Below are 18,793 nucleotides of genomic sequence, written 5' to 3'. Positions count from 1 at the left end.
TAAAAAAATAACCTCACTGTTAATATTGATGCTGCTTACAATAAACGTGACTACGAGCGCAACAATTTGTGAAATTAAATATGAAATGTTAGTGCTAGCTTCACCCGGTACAGTCGTGAATATTCAATTAGAGATTCCAATTAAGAGCTGAGTTATTACACGAGGGGTGTTCACGAAACGACCGTAGTCACCTCTACAAGGACTGTTTAGTTTGTAAAGTGTTACAAGCATACGATACTTTTACAAGCGGTAGATTTAGAGTTTCTTCGTCAATGGGTCAAGTTGCTGGTGCCGACTCCGTGAAAGTCGTGTGTCTAATCCTATCCCCTGGTTTATTGTCGTTCCCAATCCTACCACAGGTTATACGTTTAATTTAAACAAACATTAATATTGAATATTATAAATTGAACAAATTATTTCTGCTAAAAATTATGTAATTTGTTTATAAAATTATTTTAGAAGTTAAATGAGTTGTATTAAAACCATCGCTGTTACCATTTCAGCAACCAGAAGAACTGATGAAGGCCGTGAAGCTCACGTCTCGTGAGCGTCGCTTCATCAAGTTCGCGAGCGTGGAGTACGGAGGCCAACTGTACATGACGCCACAGGATTTCCTGGAGTCCGTTGTGGAGCAAGAGCCGAGACGTAAGTCTTTCCTATTCATTTAATAAAGCTGTGATTATACAACAATTTGTCATTTGTCAAATTCACCTGTCTCTGTTCACTTTTCAAAGTCACGCGGAATGCATTTGCCGGTAGAATTTCTCGCTACCATACGGAATGTTGAGTAGTTAACTGCTGATAGTATTGATAGATAGTGCTTAACGCAGACATTTTCTTAGTTCGCTGTTATGTACACGCCGGTTTTCTGATTTTGTTAAATATTATCTATAAAAATAAAAACAAGATAATTAATTGTACACCGAAGGTTAAAGTCAATATTTGTTACTCCAAAAAATAAAAATATATTTATTTTTTCATGCTGGTAGCACTTAACATTAAACGTGTTCAGGAAATCATACCACTCTGCATTTAGAACATATCACTTGACCTTTTGATTTCTTCTATTAGTAATAGAATTAAAAAACCGTAAAACAACGAAAAACTGAAATCACTCTTGAATTGAACTGCATGTCTCCTTCTTCCGTAACAATCTCAGTGTTATATAAACTTATTCCAGCACGTTTGAAGCGGCGCGTCCTCACGACCAAGGAGATCGAGCAACTGCGAGACCAGGTACCTCCTTTGAAGAAAGGCTCCTCGCAGATGTTCCGCAGCATGAGGGATAGAGGTGAGCTATTTGTCTATTAAAATACCTTACGAATAATAGATAGTAAGTATTTCTGGAAGCTTATCAGGGCCTCATTCTACTGCCAAACACCAATATGTCACTCTGTTGAGATTCAGAATTCTATAAGAAGCTGTATGCTAGTGTAATGTACTTTGCTTCGTACTTGGCATATTAGGAGAGTTACATTGTTATATCGCCAGAGTCTGTGAGCGATGGTCATTTACATATAAGTACTCGTATATAAAAACACTGGCTTATGTACAAAGATATTCATACAGATAACTAAAGAACCTCTATAATATTTTTTTGTGTTCATTTAGGAATCATCTCGTACACCGAATACCTCTTCCTGCTCTCCATTCTCACGAGTAAGTTACATTTATCTTTAAAAGAGCCGGAATGGCCCATTGGTCTAAATACGTGAAACTTTACCAAAGTTTACAAGATTAATTTATACTGTCGGATGAAACTGCATATCCTCGAACCCCCATAGCAGCAGCGAGCTACTTATTGATCAAATTAACTCCAAGCTTTCTCAACAATAAATATGGCATTTACCCCGTGGGGCGTTGACAGGACATGTTACATTACTTTACTTTTACATTTTTTCGCAATAATTTACATTCAATAACTGATGGCGCAGAATAGTTCATTTAGGACATTGGGCCCATTCAAATGCGTGCTAAGTAAGCGTAAAAAGTCCTTAATTTATGGGGACAACATTTATGCATCCTTTGATCTGATCTCTAAGTTTCTAATTTCTACTCCATTAATCATTTCCAGAACCAGCTTCAGGGTTCGAGATAGCGTTCAACATGTTCGACACGGACGGCAACCAGAGAGTCGACAAAAATGAATTCTTAGTCGTAAGTACTAAGCCGAATACAACCAAATATAAATATAAGAAAATATTATTTATGCATTGTATGAGGGTTTCAGCCGCGATCATACTATGTATTATTTTGGCGGACATTTCGACGAGTTACCCCTGTCGTGGTGGAGCTGACTACCCCGCCGTTATCATCGACAGCCCGAATTTTCTTCGCCTGATCTTGTTCACAAAAACCGTAAAAACTCTTGCAATCGACGTCAAATAGCGCTCAGAGTTCCATTCTGCTCGTGTTGGCCACGTGACGCCACAGATGTACAGATTTAATATATTGTGATCATGCATGGTCATACACCGTGAAAGTTTTAAGAGTAAAATGTTGTTCACATTGACAGCGAAAGGGAAAAGTATATTTTGTAAACAATGATGAATGTTTCTGTAGATAAGTAAGTGTTGCAATATAAATGAGCATTTATGTACGATATAAAAGCAAATTGATTTATTAATATAACTGTAATAAAGCGTACTATATTTGCACAATTAGCTGATGCTTGAACACCGATTAACTAAGATCTCATAACCGGACGAAACCGGAACGGCCATGTTGTTTTTTCGTTATTATTTAAATATAGCAATATTGCACTTTTTCGCACAATATTTTATTATAGAATTCAAATAGAACCTATATACCTATATTTTAAGATTTATTTTTAATTCTTTTAGTACGTACGTATATATTTAATTTTATATATTATTATTTTATACAATTTGCATTCGATTTGCACCGCCATTGTTAGATACAGCGCCTGCTCGGCGGCACGCTGAAGGAACGAAAGGATATTGACGCCGACACCGAGAAGGCGGTAAGTTCTGTGTTCTGCTTCTCTTACACGTGGCGAGAAATTTCACTGACTGATGTGACAAATAATTACATAACAAATAAAATATCAATCGCCAATCTCTAACTGCTCTCGTAACTTTGTTTTAATTGTATCGTTTTTGAATCGAATAGTTATATCGATACAATGTGACGTCTGTTTACGAGTCGATTAATTTATAAAAATTAATAATCGATCTCGATTCCGAAGTAATAATTAATTATTACTTCGGAACTATTTTGACGACCTCCGTGGTCGAGTAGTGTGTACACCGGTTTTCATGGGTACGCCACTCCGAGGTCCCGGGTTCGATTCCCGGCCGAGTCGATGTAGAAAAAATCATTAGTTTTCTATGTTGTCTTGGGTCTGGGTGTTTGTGGTACCGTCGTTACTTCTGATTTCCATAACACAAGTGCTTTAGCTACTTACATTGGGATCAGAGTAATGTATGTGATGTTGTCCAATATTTATTTATTATTTATTTATTTAATTATTAAATTAAACAAAAAAGTTAAATAAATTTGTGAATATTTTTGTGCATTTGTATTAAATGCTTGCGTATTCAGCTGCAATATTTTTTTTTATGTGAAATTTAAGCCACGTGTGAAAGAAAGACTGTTTTTCAGCGCATAAAGCGATGTGTCTTATTGTGAAACTGTGACAGCTTCATATTACATAAAACATACGACAGATTATAGTAAACAAACTCACCACAGATTGGTAATTTATTTACATAACACACATCACAAACACGCTCGAATTAGGGTTTAACTTCGAAAAAATTATTAGTAGAAATTTTCTTTCCGTTATCGTTTATACGAAACAATCAATAATGACGGTGTTAATAGAATATATATGATGACCTCCGCCTTATTTCGGGTCTAAATCGAAAATAACGTGTATTTGAAAATAAACGGCTTAAATAAACAGAAATTGGCGTTAAAGTTCAAGATGGTGGATGACGCAACGTGGTGCAACTCCCGAAAACCAAAAAGTAGACTTCCAGGGGAAGGAAAATTTCTAATTATAATTTTTTTTAGCCCCGTTTTTTATCTTACCTGAGTAGGTTAACATTTATTTTGTTGTTGGTACATAAAATGCGTTTCTTATATTATATACGAACTTATAACGATTACATTATTATGAATGTTGTCTCTAATTGTAGTCCCAACATGAAGTAAATAACTATTAATTTTTGGAGACAAATTTTTATTATAATTTTCAATATTTTTTTTTCAGAAATGTTCAGTAATTAATTAATTTAACAAGAATCTAATTTTTAATCCGATATGACTTTACGACGTCACTAAAAATTAAAGCGTGTGCATCGTCAGATAAACCGTTTTTGGTCGGAACTTTAAATTCGACCTTGAACCTTCAATAACTTGTGTTAGGAAAACATTAATTATTATTCTTGTTTGTCTTGGATATTGTTCTGAAAGGGACTCTCAAAATTAGGGATTCTCCACGTAACATGCTAAAAGTTGATAAAAAAGAAACTTTTAAAGAAATTTTGAGGGAGTTTTCTGTAACTCCCTTTTGAAGCTGCGAACCTAAATCTAATTTTCCCTTTCAGAACAACAGCTCAGATTTTTAAGTTAAAAAAGATAAGTGAATGAAAATTTTCATCTCACAAAAACCAATAAATGTACATATTTCATTTTGAGTGGCTTTCCCTGTGTCCAATTTTATTTTACTGGATAGGTACTGAAAAAAACGATAAATTTATTTTGTATGTATGTATATTATACTTATTTAAGTATACAGTATGTATTATATGCGTGTATTGTAGCTGCTTACTCTAGTGTCGTCCAGCGTGCTCAAGCAAAAGGTGGAGCAAGCTGAAAGAAACCAAGAGTGTAGTCCAAAGCCGTCTGTAGTAAGTTTAATATTTAATGTGTTGGCGTTTACGTACGATTGTTGCTCGCTTTTGCTTTTTAAGGGTTCAAATTATCCTTTTTTGTGTTATTTCATTTTGTACGTTTGTGTTTACGGACATTTTTGTTGTAAATTGTGATATACACCTGTTGTTGAACGTTCCGTGCTTAACGGCGACATGGCTCACGTTATCTGTTATCTGTGGGCAGAGAGTTTGTAATTTTGGTGATGCGCAGGACTCGCAATCTAAGACGATCAGCCAGAAATTGGGTTCTATGAGACGTCGACAACGGGAAAAAAGAACGATAATCGGCAATTTACGTAATTTCAGTTTGCGTATTCGTATCTGTAGCCTAAATGACAGACTGCGCTTTCCGTGTTTACATATACCGAAAGACTGCTTTCGCCGTGTCTGCACAGACACGCGCGACTGATTTCTGACCGGCGTCCTTAGATTGCGCGTGCTGTAAAGATATCTGATAATTAATTACTCAAAATATTTGATTATTATCAGAATCAGTATTTTATGAAAGAAAGTTTCTTTCATATTTCCAACGATTTTCCTCCGTATTTTACATTTCTTCCAACAAGTTATTAACAAGTGCCAGGCGTGTTTGTAGTTTGATTTAACGATGAAAAACAAAAGAGAAATTGTTATTTTTTGTTTGAAATTTTCGTTTTGATATTTTGTTATTAATTACGTATTTGTACGAGGTAAATATTACTTCCTCATTAAGAGCAATAATGAGTGATAATACAATTTGAATTCTAATTATTCGTAAATCTATTTTTTCGTGTTTGCTACTCGTTCGGTATATTTGTTTATTGTCAATTTAAACTTTCTACTGTTCTTAGACGGTTGAGTTAAGTTGAAACTGTTACCGTTTCAGATGGAGAAGATCTTCAGTTACGCGTGGAAAGGTAAGCGCGGCATGAACTTGGAGGGAGCGGAGGAGGGCAAAGGACCGCAGGAGAACTACATCAATGACGACCAGGGGCTGCAGAGACGACACAACGTCGACACCCTCTTACAGGTAAACTCTATACATACATAATAAAATATAGATTTTGATGGTGGAAATAAAAAGATGCCGGATATGTGGATAATAATAAAGATTCACGATAAAAACTGTCAGTACTATTTGGCTACTATTATACTATTTAGCTGAAAGAAGCCCAGTACATATACATACTTCTTGGTCAAATCCGGTTCAAATTTATGTAACACAATTTGAATACTGCTACGACTGAGACTGGCGCAAGCACATAAGGATAATTATTCGCTCGTGTCATACCATGAAATTTTCTTTTAATTATTTTTTTTGAGGCCCAAATACACGATTATTAAATCTTGTGTATGACTTTTATATAATTGTGATTTTAGGTCCACTTCTTCGGCAAGAAGGGTACAAACGACTTGAAGTTCGAGGGATTCAGGCAGTTCATGGAGAACTTGCAGACCGAGGTATTGGAGCTGGAGTTCCACGAGTTCGCGAAGGGTAATCGCCGCTTGCACTGTTATTATTATTGCTTACAAATAATATCGATTTTATTTAGACAACTTTTCACTAACATAACTCAAGAAAAAATGTTCAAGATGCGCATTTGCTATTTATTATAAGAAAACAGGCGCGTATCTGTCACGATCCCTATGGGCACCACTGGTTACTTTCACCCAGAGACACCGGCCCGGCCCCGGGAAAAGTTGGAATATCTTCTGATTAATTCTAAAACGAGACTAGCTAAAATTACGGTACAGGTACTCTTCTTACCTAGAGTAGGTCAGGAGAGTTCACCTGCATACATGCATGTCACCATCCGATGGGTTGGCAAGTTTGACATGACTAAAAATAATGCACGTACAAGGTTTACAGAAATTAGAATAAAAGTTTAGTTTGTTTAGCGGTAGATTAGCCGGTAAGGGAGCGGCACCCGTTCGGAAGGGCCCGCTGAGTCGAATTCCGAGTCATTTCCAGGACACGAGACGATATCCGAGGTGGACTTCGCGAAGATCCTGCTGCGCTACACGTACCTGGACACGGACGAGTACGACATGTACCTGGACCGGCTGCTGGACCGCGTCAAGGACGAGCGCGGCATCACGTTCGAGGAGTTCAAGACGTTCTGCCAGTTCCTCAACAACCTGGAGGACTTCACCATCGCCATGCGCATGTACACGCTGGCCGACCACCCCATCTCCAAGGAGGAGTTCCAGCGCGCCGTGCGGGTGTGCACGGGGCAGGAGCACTCGCCGCGCCTCGTGGCCACCGTCTTCGCCATCTTCGACGCCGACGGCGACGGCCGCCTCAGCTACAAGGAGTTCATCGCCATCATGAAGGACCGCCTGCACCGCGGGTTCAAGGTGCTCCCCGATACCGACCCACACCCCCCCCCCTCCCCCACTCTATAGTGGCGATGTCTTCACCGAGTTTTGTTTGGTTTCAGTCGTACGCGAAGAACGAGGGCTGGGACGCCTTCAAGTCCTGCGTCAAGCAAGAGATGAAGAGCGCCGTGTGAGCGCCCGCCGGCCCCGAGCAGTTACTGTTGCACTCTCTAGATGTACTCTCTTTAATGAGCTTCATGCGAGTTAAGAAAAGATCAAACACGACCCTCGTTAGATAGAAACCAAATGGAAACAAAAATCCTACTAAATATACATAATGACAGTATTCATAAAATAAAAATGTTACCACGAGTATAAATCACTATTCACTAGCACTTTTCATTCAACGTGATAATTCTCACATTAAAAATACTTTATTCCAAAGTTAGGTGGAAGGAAAAATAGGCTTTTAGTTCGAAGTGACGCGGTTGAACCAGAAGAATCATTGACAATTTGACATTAATTATTAATTTACTCGAAACCTAAACCAAACACAAAATAAATAACCATGTTGACTTATAAAAATGTGTCATAAGTATAAATAATAATTTATTTCTTTATTTTATGTCTTCGCTTGAGATTACTAACCTAGACTAAGTATTACGTACTTAATCGCTTGTGATATTTGAGTAAATTGCCGGTGTCAGTGTCGGTACGTTTAAAAGTTATGTTGTGATGTCTCGTTTAAGTATGGTTGTACTTTGCTTTATATACTATGTTAATGTTAATTTAATTTAGTATCAAACGTAACACGCTAGCAAACAAATGTGGTAATTTCAGAACCTTTTGCTTTTATCTTGCTCAGATGTTGTAACTAAAAGTATTACCTTTGAACTAAGATTCTAATTTAATGTATCCTCCAATGTATCATAACCAGTAAACATTCAGTGTGAAAACAAAACTTACGAACTGAGAGTTGTTTTTCCGAATGAACTTGTACCGCGACAATGTTCGACTTAAAAAATGTCTCGGAGCGGCCGCCGGGCGTTTGGTCAGTTTCGTTCCTAAATATTTAAGAGCCGTAGGTTACGCTACACGTGCACAATATGAAGTGATTTCATTGGCTAGTCATATGCAAGTAAGGCGCACATTAGATTATTATTTATTGTGGATTAATCAATATTAGTGAAATTATATAAAGGTTGTAAATTATGCTTTTTATTGTAATAAAATGTCAACGACAAAAATGTTTTTTTATACCCATATTTTCAAAATATTTTCTCACAAACGTTTTGAAACATTTAACAAGATTGTCCCAAGGTCCTTTCGATAGTAAATGTACTTTTAACTCGCACACTTTTGTATCAATCGAAATTTTCTTCTTTTCCCTTTACGCGTCCCGCGCCACGAGGGTTTCCCTTCCATTCCATATCTTTCGTCATCTGATCGTTCACATCCGTCCTCACACCCTAGTTGTACCGATTGTACCAACCAAACTACGCTTTAATTATAGCTTATTAAATCTACTAATAAAACACACGATTATCTGTTTAAAAAGATTTCTTTATTTTAAAATGTAGTACAGACATTTACAAAGCTTGTTGTTGGCGGAATGAGTACTGCCGACGGAGCGCTACGGACTCTGCTCAAGTTACCTAACTGCTTCAAATTATAAACGAACTTATTCGTAATTTCAACTTGTCACTTTTAACAACAGCTAGCTTTAATGCTTTTTTTCGTTGAATAACTTTAACGTAAATGTTTTTTTAGCCTAACTACATTGACGGTAAATAAGTGGCTATCCGTCCCAATACATTTACATTTACAACAGAATACACTAAAAACTATAACAAAAAATAAGGTTTTCTCAATGTCTACATATATTTCGATGAACTTTCCTTCGTGCTTTGCAGGGCTGTCTCAATAATCGTATTATTTATCTAAATTACTTTAGCGATGTGCTTATAATATAGCGATAGTTTACCGCGTCACTGCAGTGATGACATAATTAAGAAAATTATAAAGTCGATATAGGTATCAGCTGTGTAAAGAAAGTCAAGAACCCAAATTTAGTTCTTACTGGCTCTACAGACAGAGCGTCCAATGTAATAGTGGGTTCGGGTGGAAAACTCACAGTCGCCACCCCGAAAGCCAAGTCACTCCTCAAGATGATCGGGGTATCACACGACCTTGATAATAAAAAAATAGTAGAAGCCTTATTCAAGCAGAATGGACACATTTTACCGGACGACCTTAAATCAGATGAAAAATCTGCTAAGGTCATCAGGAATCAAAAGGGTCGACACTCTGCTATAAACAACAGCATGTGTCCCAGCATCTGGAACTGCTTGAAAGACAGAAAGATCAAACTGAGCTACCAGATGATCCTAGTGGTGGACCAGACCCAACGCTTTAAATGCATGTGTTTTAGCCACAGGGTCTCGAAGTGCAGAAACGCAATAAAGTTTGGATTCTGGTCCAACACTATTAACTACTTAACAGACATCTCTCCCTCGGCTCGGTCGAAGCTGTTATCAAATAAGCCTCACGTAAACTCGGGGTCCTGAAGGTGAGGCGTTTTTTCACGGCACAACAACACGTAGAATATTACTCGCACCTTTGGGATGGCTCCGCTAATGTACTCAATGGAGGCCTTGGATCGGTTCCAAGGACGTGCGGTCCGTATTATTGGGGATGTAAAGGTCACAAAAAAAAATAACGAAAAGTGCTTAGAAATATCTGTTAAATGCTTATCGCTTAAACGCCCGTCTCTTCACTCGGCTTGCGACGGAGGAAGATTTTATGAAATCAGAGTGTTTCCATCTATAGTAGGTATATTTCGTAAAAAGTGAGTAAAACACGTAATTCTTCATAGATTTTTATTGATAAGATCTTAATAAACAAACAAACATTTCATACATTATAGTAACAACATTTGAAGGATACAATCGACTCTAACGACTACAGAGATACAGTCAGCAGTCAGCACTCCTCGCGAGTGACGTCATCCCACGACATGTGACGCTCGGCGCGGGGAATACATGTACATGTGCTTCTACTCAATGTTTTATAATAATCGCAAGAAACATTTTAAACTAATCATTGTTGAATTTACAAAAATAAACTTAAGAGTACGTTATTACTTCCGCTTAAATCAATTATTTTAAGTGTAAGTGTAATTATTAAACAAAGTGGACGGAAAACGTAAAACAAAACGTGTTTTTCTAATCACAGAAAACGCTGCGAGCGTTTATAACTATTGAGTGTTTAAGATCTACGACTGCGTGCTAATTGTTGTATTGGTTGTAACGCGAGATCCGACTACGGATTATCTTTACAAGATTACAAGGGCGAGTCGAGCCGATTATACTGTACACAAATTATCTATCTAGATGATTAATGAGATAGCTATCTCTGCCTTGTGTGCGATTAAATATGACAGCAAATGGCTTAGTCATGTAATGCAATAACGATACACCAATGAAAGCTCGGCTACAGACAAGTCGGCAGTTTAACCGTCACTGGAAGGTTTCGACCGCGCCCACCGCCGACTTTGAACACGACACTTAATTTAGAAGTCGACACTTCATATTTATAATGTATATAAAATCTTTCATAAAACATTAAATTTGTTTTTAAGTTTATAAAATTTCGAGATGAAGATATAAAAAATATTGAAAATCGATAGCTTTTACTTTTGAAATCGTACAACCGCGCACGCACGCACGCACGCACGCACGCACGCACACACGCACGTGCGTGAGTGTGTGTATTTCCATTTTTAATTTTAACCTTAGAACGTTGATAAATAGTTTATATAAGTTTTTGCTTAATGACTTGAGTCCCACGTAAGCACGCGTATGATATAATAAACTCTGAGCGCCGACAAGTGGCGACACGTGTCGGAATATGATTTCTTTGAACTTTCGATTAACCACTTCATACACACTTCCGGATGTCGTCCGTCTCCTTGAATAATGAATTTAAATAGTGAAGTGATCTAAATATACACACGAACGTTTCCTATTCTACACGATACGTACTTACGAGCAAATAGCGGAGGAGGCGTACTCGAGTTTTACGTAAGCAACGTTATTGGGTTTTACAATCTCCGACCGCCTCCATCGCTTAAAGGAAATTAAGAAAAACGTTTTCACCTTATTCCAAATTTCAATCGTTTTCACCAAATTCATATCGTTACAAGAAAATAAATCAGGAAACAGTAAAAAAACAATTATTTCTAAATAAATAATCTAAATCTTAAAAGTAAAAGTATACCCCCCGCCCGGAAGCTCGCTTACGTATCGGCTGGCCGCCCCCTCTTAGAATAGAATAAATTTCACTCCGTCTATAACATTTAACAAATTATTACTTTAATTAATAATACGACATTCGATATTATATTATAGGTGTACATAAAGAAAATAATTACATTAACATGGAATCAAATCTACACAACCAAGTTTCCTCGCCTCAGGCGTCATGTAGTCCTTCCTTAAGTTTAGTTTCGATGGTGTCACTTAAATTTACATTACGACGACGTTTAGCGAGACCGAAGGCGATCCCGAATACATACACATTAACTAAAGTAGACCGGACGACGTTAGGTCGATTATAACATTGATACGGGGATCTGAAATGTGGACTAATTTCAGTGGAAAAATTATCATCGAACAACTTTGAAGTTGAATTAGTATAAATAATTAATAAGAGAACGTTTTATACGCGGGCGGTCCCCATGGCAGGCGTATAGATAAATTGACATCACTGGTCGAGATCAAAATCATTTGTAATATTAATATGGATTATCGATTTTATACATATAGTTATACACATATATATATATATATTGGCGAATACTGGCGTGTTGCGTAGTAAATGAATATATGTATTTTAATCAAGAACCGTAAGTAACTAACACAACAGAGCTATTGCTTTATGTCGCAAGGAACGTGGTAATTTAAGATTAGTTAGTCAATCCGCACGCCTCCCGCCATCGGAATGCAGGACAGTTTCGCTTAAATAAAGTGTTACAAAAGAACCTATCGGACTAAAAAAGGGGTTCGAAGAGAGTATTATATCTTGCCACGTCCATCAGTCGCCGTTCGAGGGGGGGTGGGGGTGCGGTTACAGGAAGTGCTCGTCCCAGTGCGTGCTCTCGGTGAGGCGGTGCCGCAGCGCGAACGCCGCCAGCACGCGCGCCACCTGCGCACACACACACACACCATAAGGTCGATTACTCGTGGCGAAGCCCCGCTATAAGTTAAAGATTTATTCAGGAGCGGAAAGTGGTTGGTGGTGGTGTTTCAGGCGCCTGTGTCATTTGTACCATACCGGACAGACTACATACATATTTAACAATATTTGAAATCTTGTTGAATATTAGTGTGTCGATAGTGATGAGAAATAGTTTGCAATACATACGTAACGTAATGCGGCTGTGTCCAAATTACTTAGAGTACTCATATCAAAGATTTCACTACCTTTTTCTCCTCCTCTCGCATCGACCGATACGATTGTACAAACTATTGTAATTTATTATATGTATCTAATCTGCGGCGCCCAGCGTGTGGCGCGCGGTGTGTGCGCGTTACCTCTGCGGGCGAGTCCTCGTGCACGGCGTGTCCGCAGCGCGTCAGCACTTGCATCTGGAAGCGCCCTGCGAACAGACGGGGCTGTAGTGCCGTGCGTGTGGGGGGGGGGGCGTTGGTGTGGGGGTGGGGCGTGTGGGGGGCGCACCCTGCATCTGGCCGACGGTGAGGTCGCGGTCGAGCCCGTCGAGCGAGGCGAGCAGCAGCAGGCGCGGCGCCCGCGCGGACAGGAAGGCGGCCGACAGCCCGCGGAACCAGCCCGCCCAGTGGCGCTCCGACTCCGCCAGCCGCACCCGCCAGCCGTACCTGCCGCCAGGCTCGTTACTTGCTACTGGCTGACGCACCAGCGGTTACATGCGTGCGTATAAGCCGCCTGTGCTGAGCGTAAATGTTCAGTACGCTTGTTATGGATTTATAACAATAATCATTGTGAAATATATCGTTTTTGCACATTTATATGTGTTTTATTACAATAGATAAAAAACGCATTCACTTCATCCCCCTGTCCTCGTCGAGCGGCTTGACGAAGTGCGCGACGTCCCCCTCGCCCTCGCCCTCGGCCTCCCCCTCCTCGCCCTCCTCGGCGATGACGTCGCCGCGCGGCGCGGGGGCGAGCGGCTCCGTGGGAGTGAGCTCGCTCTGGTAGTCCTCCACCTCATTCGTGGCCAGCTGGCCCGTCGAGCAACTGTGGATTCAGTTATGCCTTAGATTTTAAAAATCGTACATATTATTATATTAACTTTCAGATCAGACAATGTCAGAGCACCGCTGTGTGTGTTGGATGACAAAAACTCACTTAATGATTTGACTGGGCATGGACACTCTGGCTGAAGCAACATTTCGCACTTGACCACTTCTCACACTGAAAAACAAATTCATAAATTAAGTTAACAGGTGTTTTGATAACAATGATGACTTTCTGACCAATTTCTGACAAAGACTAACTAAACAGTCATACAAAAATTTCTGGTGATGTACATATCAGTTTGAAACATGGGACACATCAAATTCCTCCAATGATCTTTCTTTTTTTTAAATACAACAATACCTGCTTAAAGAAATCACTGATAATATTTGTTGGAAGAAGTTAAACAACGCCTAATAGCTTAAATACTTTTTTGCTATCTCTTAACTTTTCCTAGTGTCTGTCAATGTGTTATGTCACTTGCACTTGTTTTCAATAAACCGTTTTTAATGCTTATATTCTAAATCTTATTATTTCTACAGGTTATGGGCCCAGACTCGTATACCTAATTTAGAGTAAACATTAAAATATTTACCGTTAAAATAAGTCATAGTAAAGTATTGCGCGATATATTGTACTTTGCCGGTCCCGTAAAGAATGGCCATGAATAACATACAAATTGAGAAATTGGTCGGACGGGAGAATTACTCCACATGGAAGTTTGCAGTAATGTCATATTTACAATTGGAAGAATTGTGGGAAAATATTGAACCTGGTACCGATGTCGATTTTAAGAAAGATGTCAAAGCAAAGTCGAAGATAATTTTGTTGGTTGAACCTATGAACTACGTACATATCGAAAATGCAAAAACAGCGAAAGAAGTCTGGAAAAACCTACAAAATGCGTTCGAAGACTCCGGGCTTTCGAGAAAAGTCGGCTTACTTAAGGATTTGGTCAATACTTCGTTGGACAACTGTTGTGGTATCGAAGAATATGTGAATAAAGTTATGAGTACAGCGCATAAGTTGCGGAACATTGGTTTCGAAGTAGATGATGAATGGTTGGGAACACTCATGCTGGCAGGTTTAACGGATAATTATAAACCAATGATCATGGGTCTGGAAAGTTCCGGTATCAAAATATCATCAGATTTTATTAAAACAAAGCTCTTACAGGAAGTGAAAGTTTCCGAAACTTCTGTATTTTTTACAAAGCATAAAAATACCTCTCACGACAATAAAAAGCCAAAAGGGAAGGGGCCTCGTTGCTATAACTGCAATAAATATGGACATTTTAAAAATCAGTGTACAGTACAAGTACAGAAAAGTAATCAAAAAACCTTTGCAGCAGTTTTTTCAGCTTACAGCACACTGAACCAGGATGACTGGTATATTGACTCTGGAGCAACAATGCACATGACAAGGCGCTCAGACTGGATGTATGATGAACAGACACCTCCGGTTCATAGAATAAAGGTGGCAAACAGTGAAGCGATCCCTGTGCAGAGTATGGGTAAAGTAAATATTCAAACCAAATTAAACAAAGATGAACATCTAATACAGGTGAGAAATGTTCTGTTTATTCCTGAATTAACAACAAACCTATTATCTGTCAGTCAATTGAAAAAGAATGGCTGTAAAGTGGAATTTACTAATACTGGTTGTAACATTTACAATGGCAATAAGAATTTAGTAGCAACAGCGAAGCTAATTGACAATATGTACAAACTTAACGTTGTAAGTGGAAATGCATATGCTATGACAGATTTAATTACATGGCATAAAAGAATGGGTCACTTAAATATGGTCGATGTAAAGAGGTTACCTCTATGTACTGAGGGTGTAACTATTTCTGGTAAAGAAGTAAATACTGTTTGTATACCCTGTTGCGAAGCAAAACAAACACGATTATCATTTCCAAATTCGGGTTCTAGAGCAAATGCATTACTTGACATTATTCATACTGATCTGTGTGGTCCGATGGAGACTCCATCTTTAGGTGGATGGAAGTATTTCATAACCTTCATAGATGATTATTCTCGTAAAGTATATGTTTATTTTCTAAAGAACAAATTGGATATTACATCAGTGTTTAAGAAATTTAAAAATGAAGTAGAAAATGAGCTAGAAAGAAAAATAAAAATATTAAGAAGTGACAACGGAAAAGAGTTCTGTAATAATGATTTTTCTGATTTTCTGACAGCTTCTGGAATCAAACATCAGACCAGCACTCCATATACGCCCGAGCAAAATGGTGTAGCAGAGAGGATGAATCGGACGCTGGTAGAACGTGCAAAGTGCATGTTGTTTGAAGCAAAACTGCAAAAAACATTCTGGGCAGAGGCAGTCGCCACAGCCGCATATATCATAAACAGATCCCCATCACGTGTACTGGCTGAAACAACACCATATGAGAATTGGTCTGGAAAGAAACCACACATTTCTCATTTAAAGATATTTGGTTCTAAGGCCATGGTACATGTTCCTAAGCAAAATCGTCGTAAGTGGGATAGCAAATCACGAGAATTAATCTTTGTAGGATATTGTGTGAATACGAAGGGATACAGGCTTTATGATAAAGTTAGTAAAAAGATTGTAATTAGTAGAGATGTGGTATTTATTGAAAATTGTAACGTTTTGGAAAATGTTGCTCCGAAAACTGTGTCAGTACCACAGCAGATTACACTTCCTCTGAGTAGGACAGAGATTGATTGTTTAGACTCAGAGAATCAGACAGAAGAAACAAGTATCAATGAAAGCTCACAAAATGAAACATCTTCAAGTAATGAGAATTCATCTGATAGTAGTATCTCGAATAGACAAACTGATGAGACTTATTATCCTGATACAGATGATTATGATGATTGTAATGATGAATATATACAAAGTAGAATTACATTGAGGTCACATCAGAGAAAAAACATGGAAGGCAATAATTTCATGGGTTTTATGGAAGTTACAGATCCAATAACTGTTGAAGAAGCATTAACAGGTTCAAATGCAAGGCAATGGAATAAGAAGCTTGATTCTACGCTGAAAGAGATAGGTTATCATTCCAGGACGAAGCACATTGATGTGAGGCATCATTTTGTTCGTGACAAGGTGCTTGGTGGGGCTATTGACGTTCGCTACGTTCAGACGGACATGATGGTCGCAGATGCCCTAACGAAAGCCACGACGCACTCAAAATTGGTATTCTGTGCCTCCAAGATGGGCTTATGTTTAAGAGAGGATGTTGGAAGAAGTTAAACAACGCCTAATAGCTTAAATACTTTTTTGCTATCTCTTAACTTTTCCTAGTGTCTGTCAATGTGTTATGTCACTTGCACTTGTTTTCAATAAACCGTTTTTAATGCTTATATTCTAAATCTTATTATTTCTACAATATTGAATGTATGAACTTACCACCACTCTATAGCATGCTCTATACTTTTGAAATGAGTTGGCCGACTGCGTAGGAAGCTTTGCATGCTGGCGAGAGCTTCCATTGCTGTGCCTGAAAGAGATATTTTAAATACTAATAACAAAAGGTAAATTTACTATATTATTATTGTTTCTAATTGTTTATGGTTCTGCATATATAATGTTGAGTGATTTTGTATTCATTTATATGAAATAAATATTACGATACTTACCCTCCACCACATCAATAACTGCCACTCCTTGCACAAAAGGCTCCAGAGATGGGACATGGGCCGCACGCACAGCTATAGCACCACCCATTGAGTGACCCAATAGAATTATTGGAGGCATCTCCTGTCCGTACAACTTATGAAGGACTTGTTCCACATCTCTGTAATTTCATTTCACATAAATAGACTTCAAACTTTTCTTATATAGGACCAATATTAAAGAATTTTATAATTGGCATACTAGGAGTTTTATGCAGTTTAAATATCTAGTAGAACTCAATGGATTCATGAGATTGTGTTTTAAATTACAACCAAGTTTATAGTATGGATTCAATTAGACTTTAAATAATAATTCTACAAGATCAAATGAAATCTAAAGTAAAAAAATGGCATTTGGTACAAATTAAAAGCTAGAGTTTGGCAAATATCATACATTAAAAGTAATTTACTAAAAAAATCATAAAACCAGATGAACATCAATCGATACTAATTATTGTATATAAAACAAAAAGTGCTTTATAGATCTACTTTCATTGGAGATAGATAGATATGAATGATATGAAAAAAAATATGAAATAGAAAGAGCTGGCCAAATTTTATATTACATGTTACTGATGTTTTTTAAAATATTTTACTTATTAATTAAGCTTTCCAGGCAAGTTTAAATGTACAGATGCTAGGAGACTAGTAAAACATAGTTAATTTCTACAATGTTATAAAGTGGTAAAACTCACTTGACTAAAGTGTCTATATTCAGATCATCTGGGTCCTTAGCTTGAGTCTCTCCGTGAGCTCGCACATCCAAGGAGACCACTTGACAGTGTATCATGTTGGTTATTTCTTCCTAAAATCATTGTAGTATATTATTATTCATCATTTATAACACTAATTACTTTCAGTTTAAAGAAACTTGATCAATTGTATATTGGTAATTGGTAATATTATTTGGTTAACATATAAATGTCTACAGAAGAGTATTAAGACAATTGCTATACCTACTGTAAATAACGCCCAGCTTAAAGCTGAGTAGCCTCCTCCGTGCAACGTCACGATCCTCGGGCGCTGAGGAATGTCGGGCTCTGGCGACAGATAGACTCTGAAGATGCCTCCTTCCGTCTCTAAGTCAAGAAATTTCTCAAAGTAGTTTCTCCAAGAAACCGGTGTGTAATCTTTGCGTCGTCCCCCGCTGAAGGGCGCTAGCCTGTAAGTTAATAATATGAGAACAATATTTAGTAAGTCCATTAATATGGTCGGTAATAGAATATATACGCTTTATTTGATATTTCTTGTATTTATCCAGATTAATAATATTATAACATAAGCAAAAATGAAATAAATTTTATTTCCTTACTTTGAACCCGACGTTCTTGGCACCTTTGGTGGCAGTTTATTTTTCATAATAGTCTTTTGTAATGCTGACATTTTGTATTCTTTATTTATAACTCGTCTCGATATTAGCTAAAGCGTTACAGACCTATATTAGCAATGCAAACAATAACATCAACGTGCCGACATTTTACTTTTAATTGTCAGTGTCATAATTTTACAATAGGTATTGCCAGTTATTTATAAAGTGTGAAAAAAATCGAATAAGCTTAAGTGAATCAAAACGAGCCATCGGTATTTTCTTTGAAATAGCATGGGTCCTATCTACCTAGCAACTCCAAAGAGTGTTGGCTGTCAAAT

General features: G+C 37.8%; 2 protein-coding genes across 4 annotated transcripts in view; one reads left to right on the top strand and one right to left on the bottom strand.

Annotated features, from left to right (window-relative positions):
- The window catches only part of LOC125071526 (calcium uptake protein 3, mitochondrial), a 74,565-nt gene extending 66,109 nt beyond the window's left edge, over positions 1-8,456 (top strand). The window contains exons 2-11 of one of the 3 annotated variants that reach the window (XM_047681812.1): positions 504-645; positions 1,181-1,291; positions 1,612-1,659; positions 2,075-2,157; positions 2,918-2,983; positions 4,791-4,877; positions 5,767-5,910; positions 6,261-6,375; positions 6,853-7,238; positions 7,322-8,456. In XM_047681812.1, coding sequence (XP_047537768.1) covers positions 504-645; positions 1,181-1,291; positions 1,612-1,659; positions 2,075-2,157; positions 2,918-2,983; positions 4,791-4,877; positions 5,767-5,910; positions 6,261-6,375; positions 6,853-7,238; positions 7,322-7,393 — 1,254 coding nt within the window. In that variant the 3' untranslated portion in view covers positions 7,394-8,456. The remainder of the gene's footprint in view (positions 1-503; positions 646-1,180; positions 1,292-1,611; positions 1,660-2,074; positions 2,158-2,917; positions 2,984-4,790; positions 4,878-5,766; positions 5,911-6,260; positions 6,376-6,852; positions 7,239-7,321) is intronic. The other 2 variants (XM_047681813.1, XM_047681814.1) reach the window with 2 other exon arrangements.
- A 1,608-nt stretch (positions 8,457-10,064) lies between these two features.
- LOC125071527 (protein phosphatase methylesterase 1) lies at positions 10,065-18,621 on the bottom strand. The gene is made up of 10 exons (XM_047681815.1): positions 18,459-18,621; positions 18,107-18,308; positions 17,842-17,951; positions 17,111-17,268; positions 16,881-16,971; positions 13,587-13,652; positions 13,284-13,475; positions 12,939-13,096; positions 12,794-12,858; positions 10,065-12,404 (listed from the first exon to the last, which is right to left on the bottom strand). The coding sequence occupies exons 1-10, from the start codon at positions 18,527-18,529 to the stop codon at positions 12,327-12,329; spliced, it is 1,191 nt and encodes a 396-aa protein (XP_047537771.1). The 5' UTR covers positions 18,530-18,621; the 3' UTR covers positions 10,065-12,326.
- Between the last annotated feature and the right edge of the window lie 172 nt (positions 18,622-18,793).

Source organism: Vanessa atalanta, chromosome 19, assembly GCF_905147765.1.
Source record: "Vanessa atalanta chromosome 19, ilVanAtal1.2, whole genome shotgun sequence".
NCBI classification, from domain to species: domain Eukaryota; kingdom Metazoa; phylum Arthropoda; class Insecta; order Lepidoptera; family Nymphalidae; genus Vanessa; species Vanessa atalanta.
Note: the sequence above shows the minus strand (reverse complement) of the source record. Positions and strands in the feature narration are given on the sequence as shown.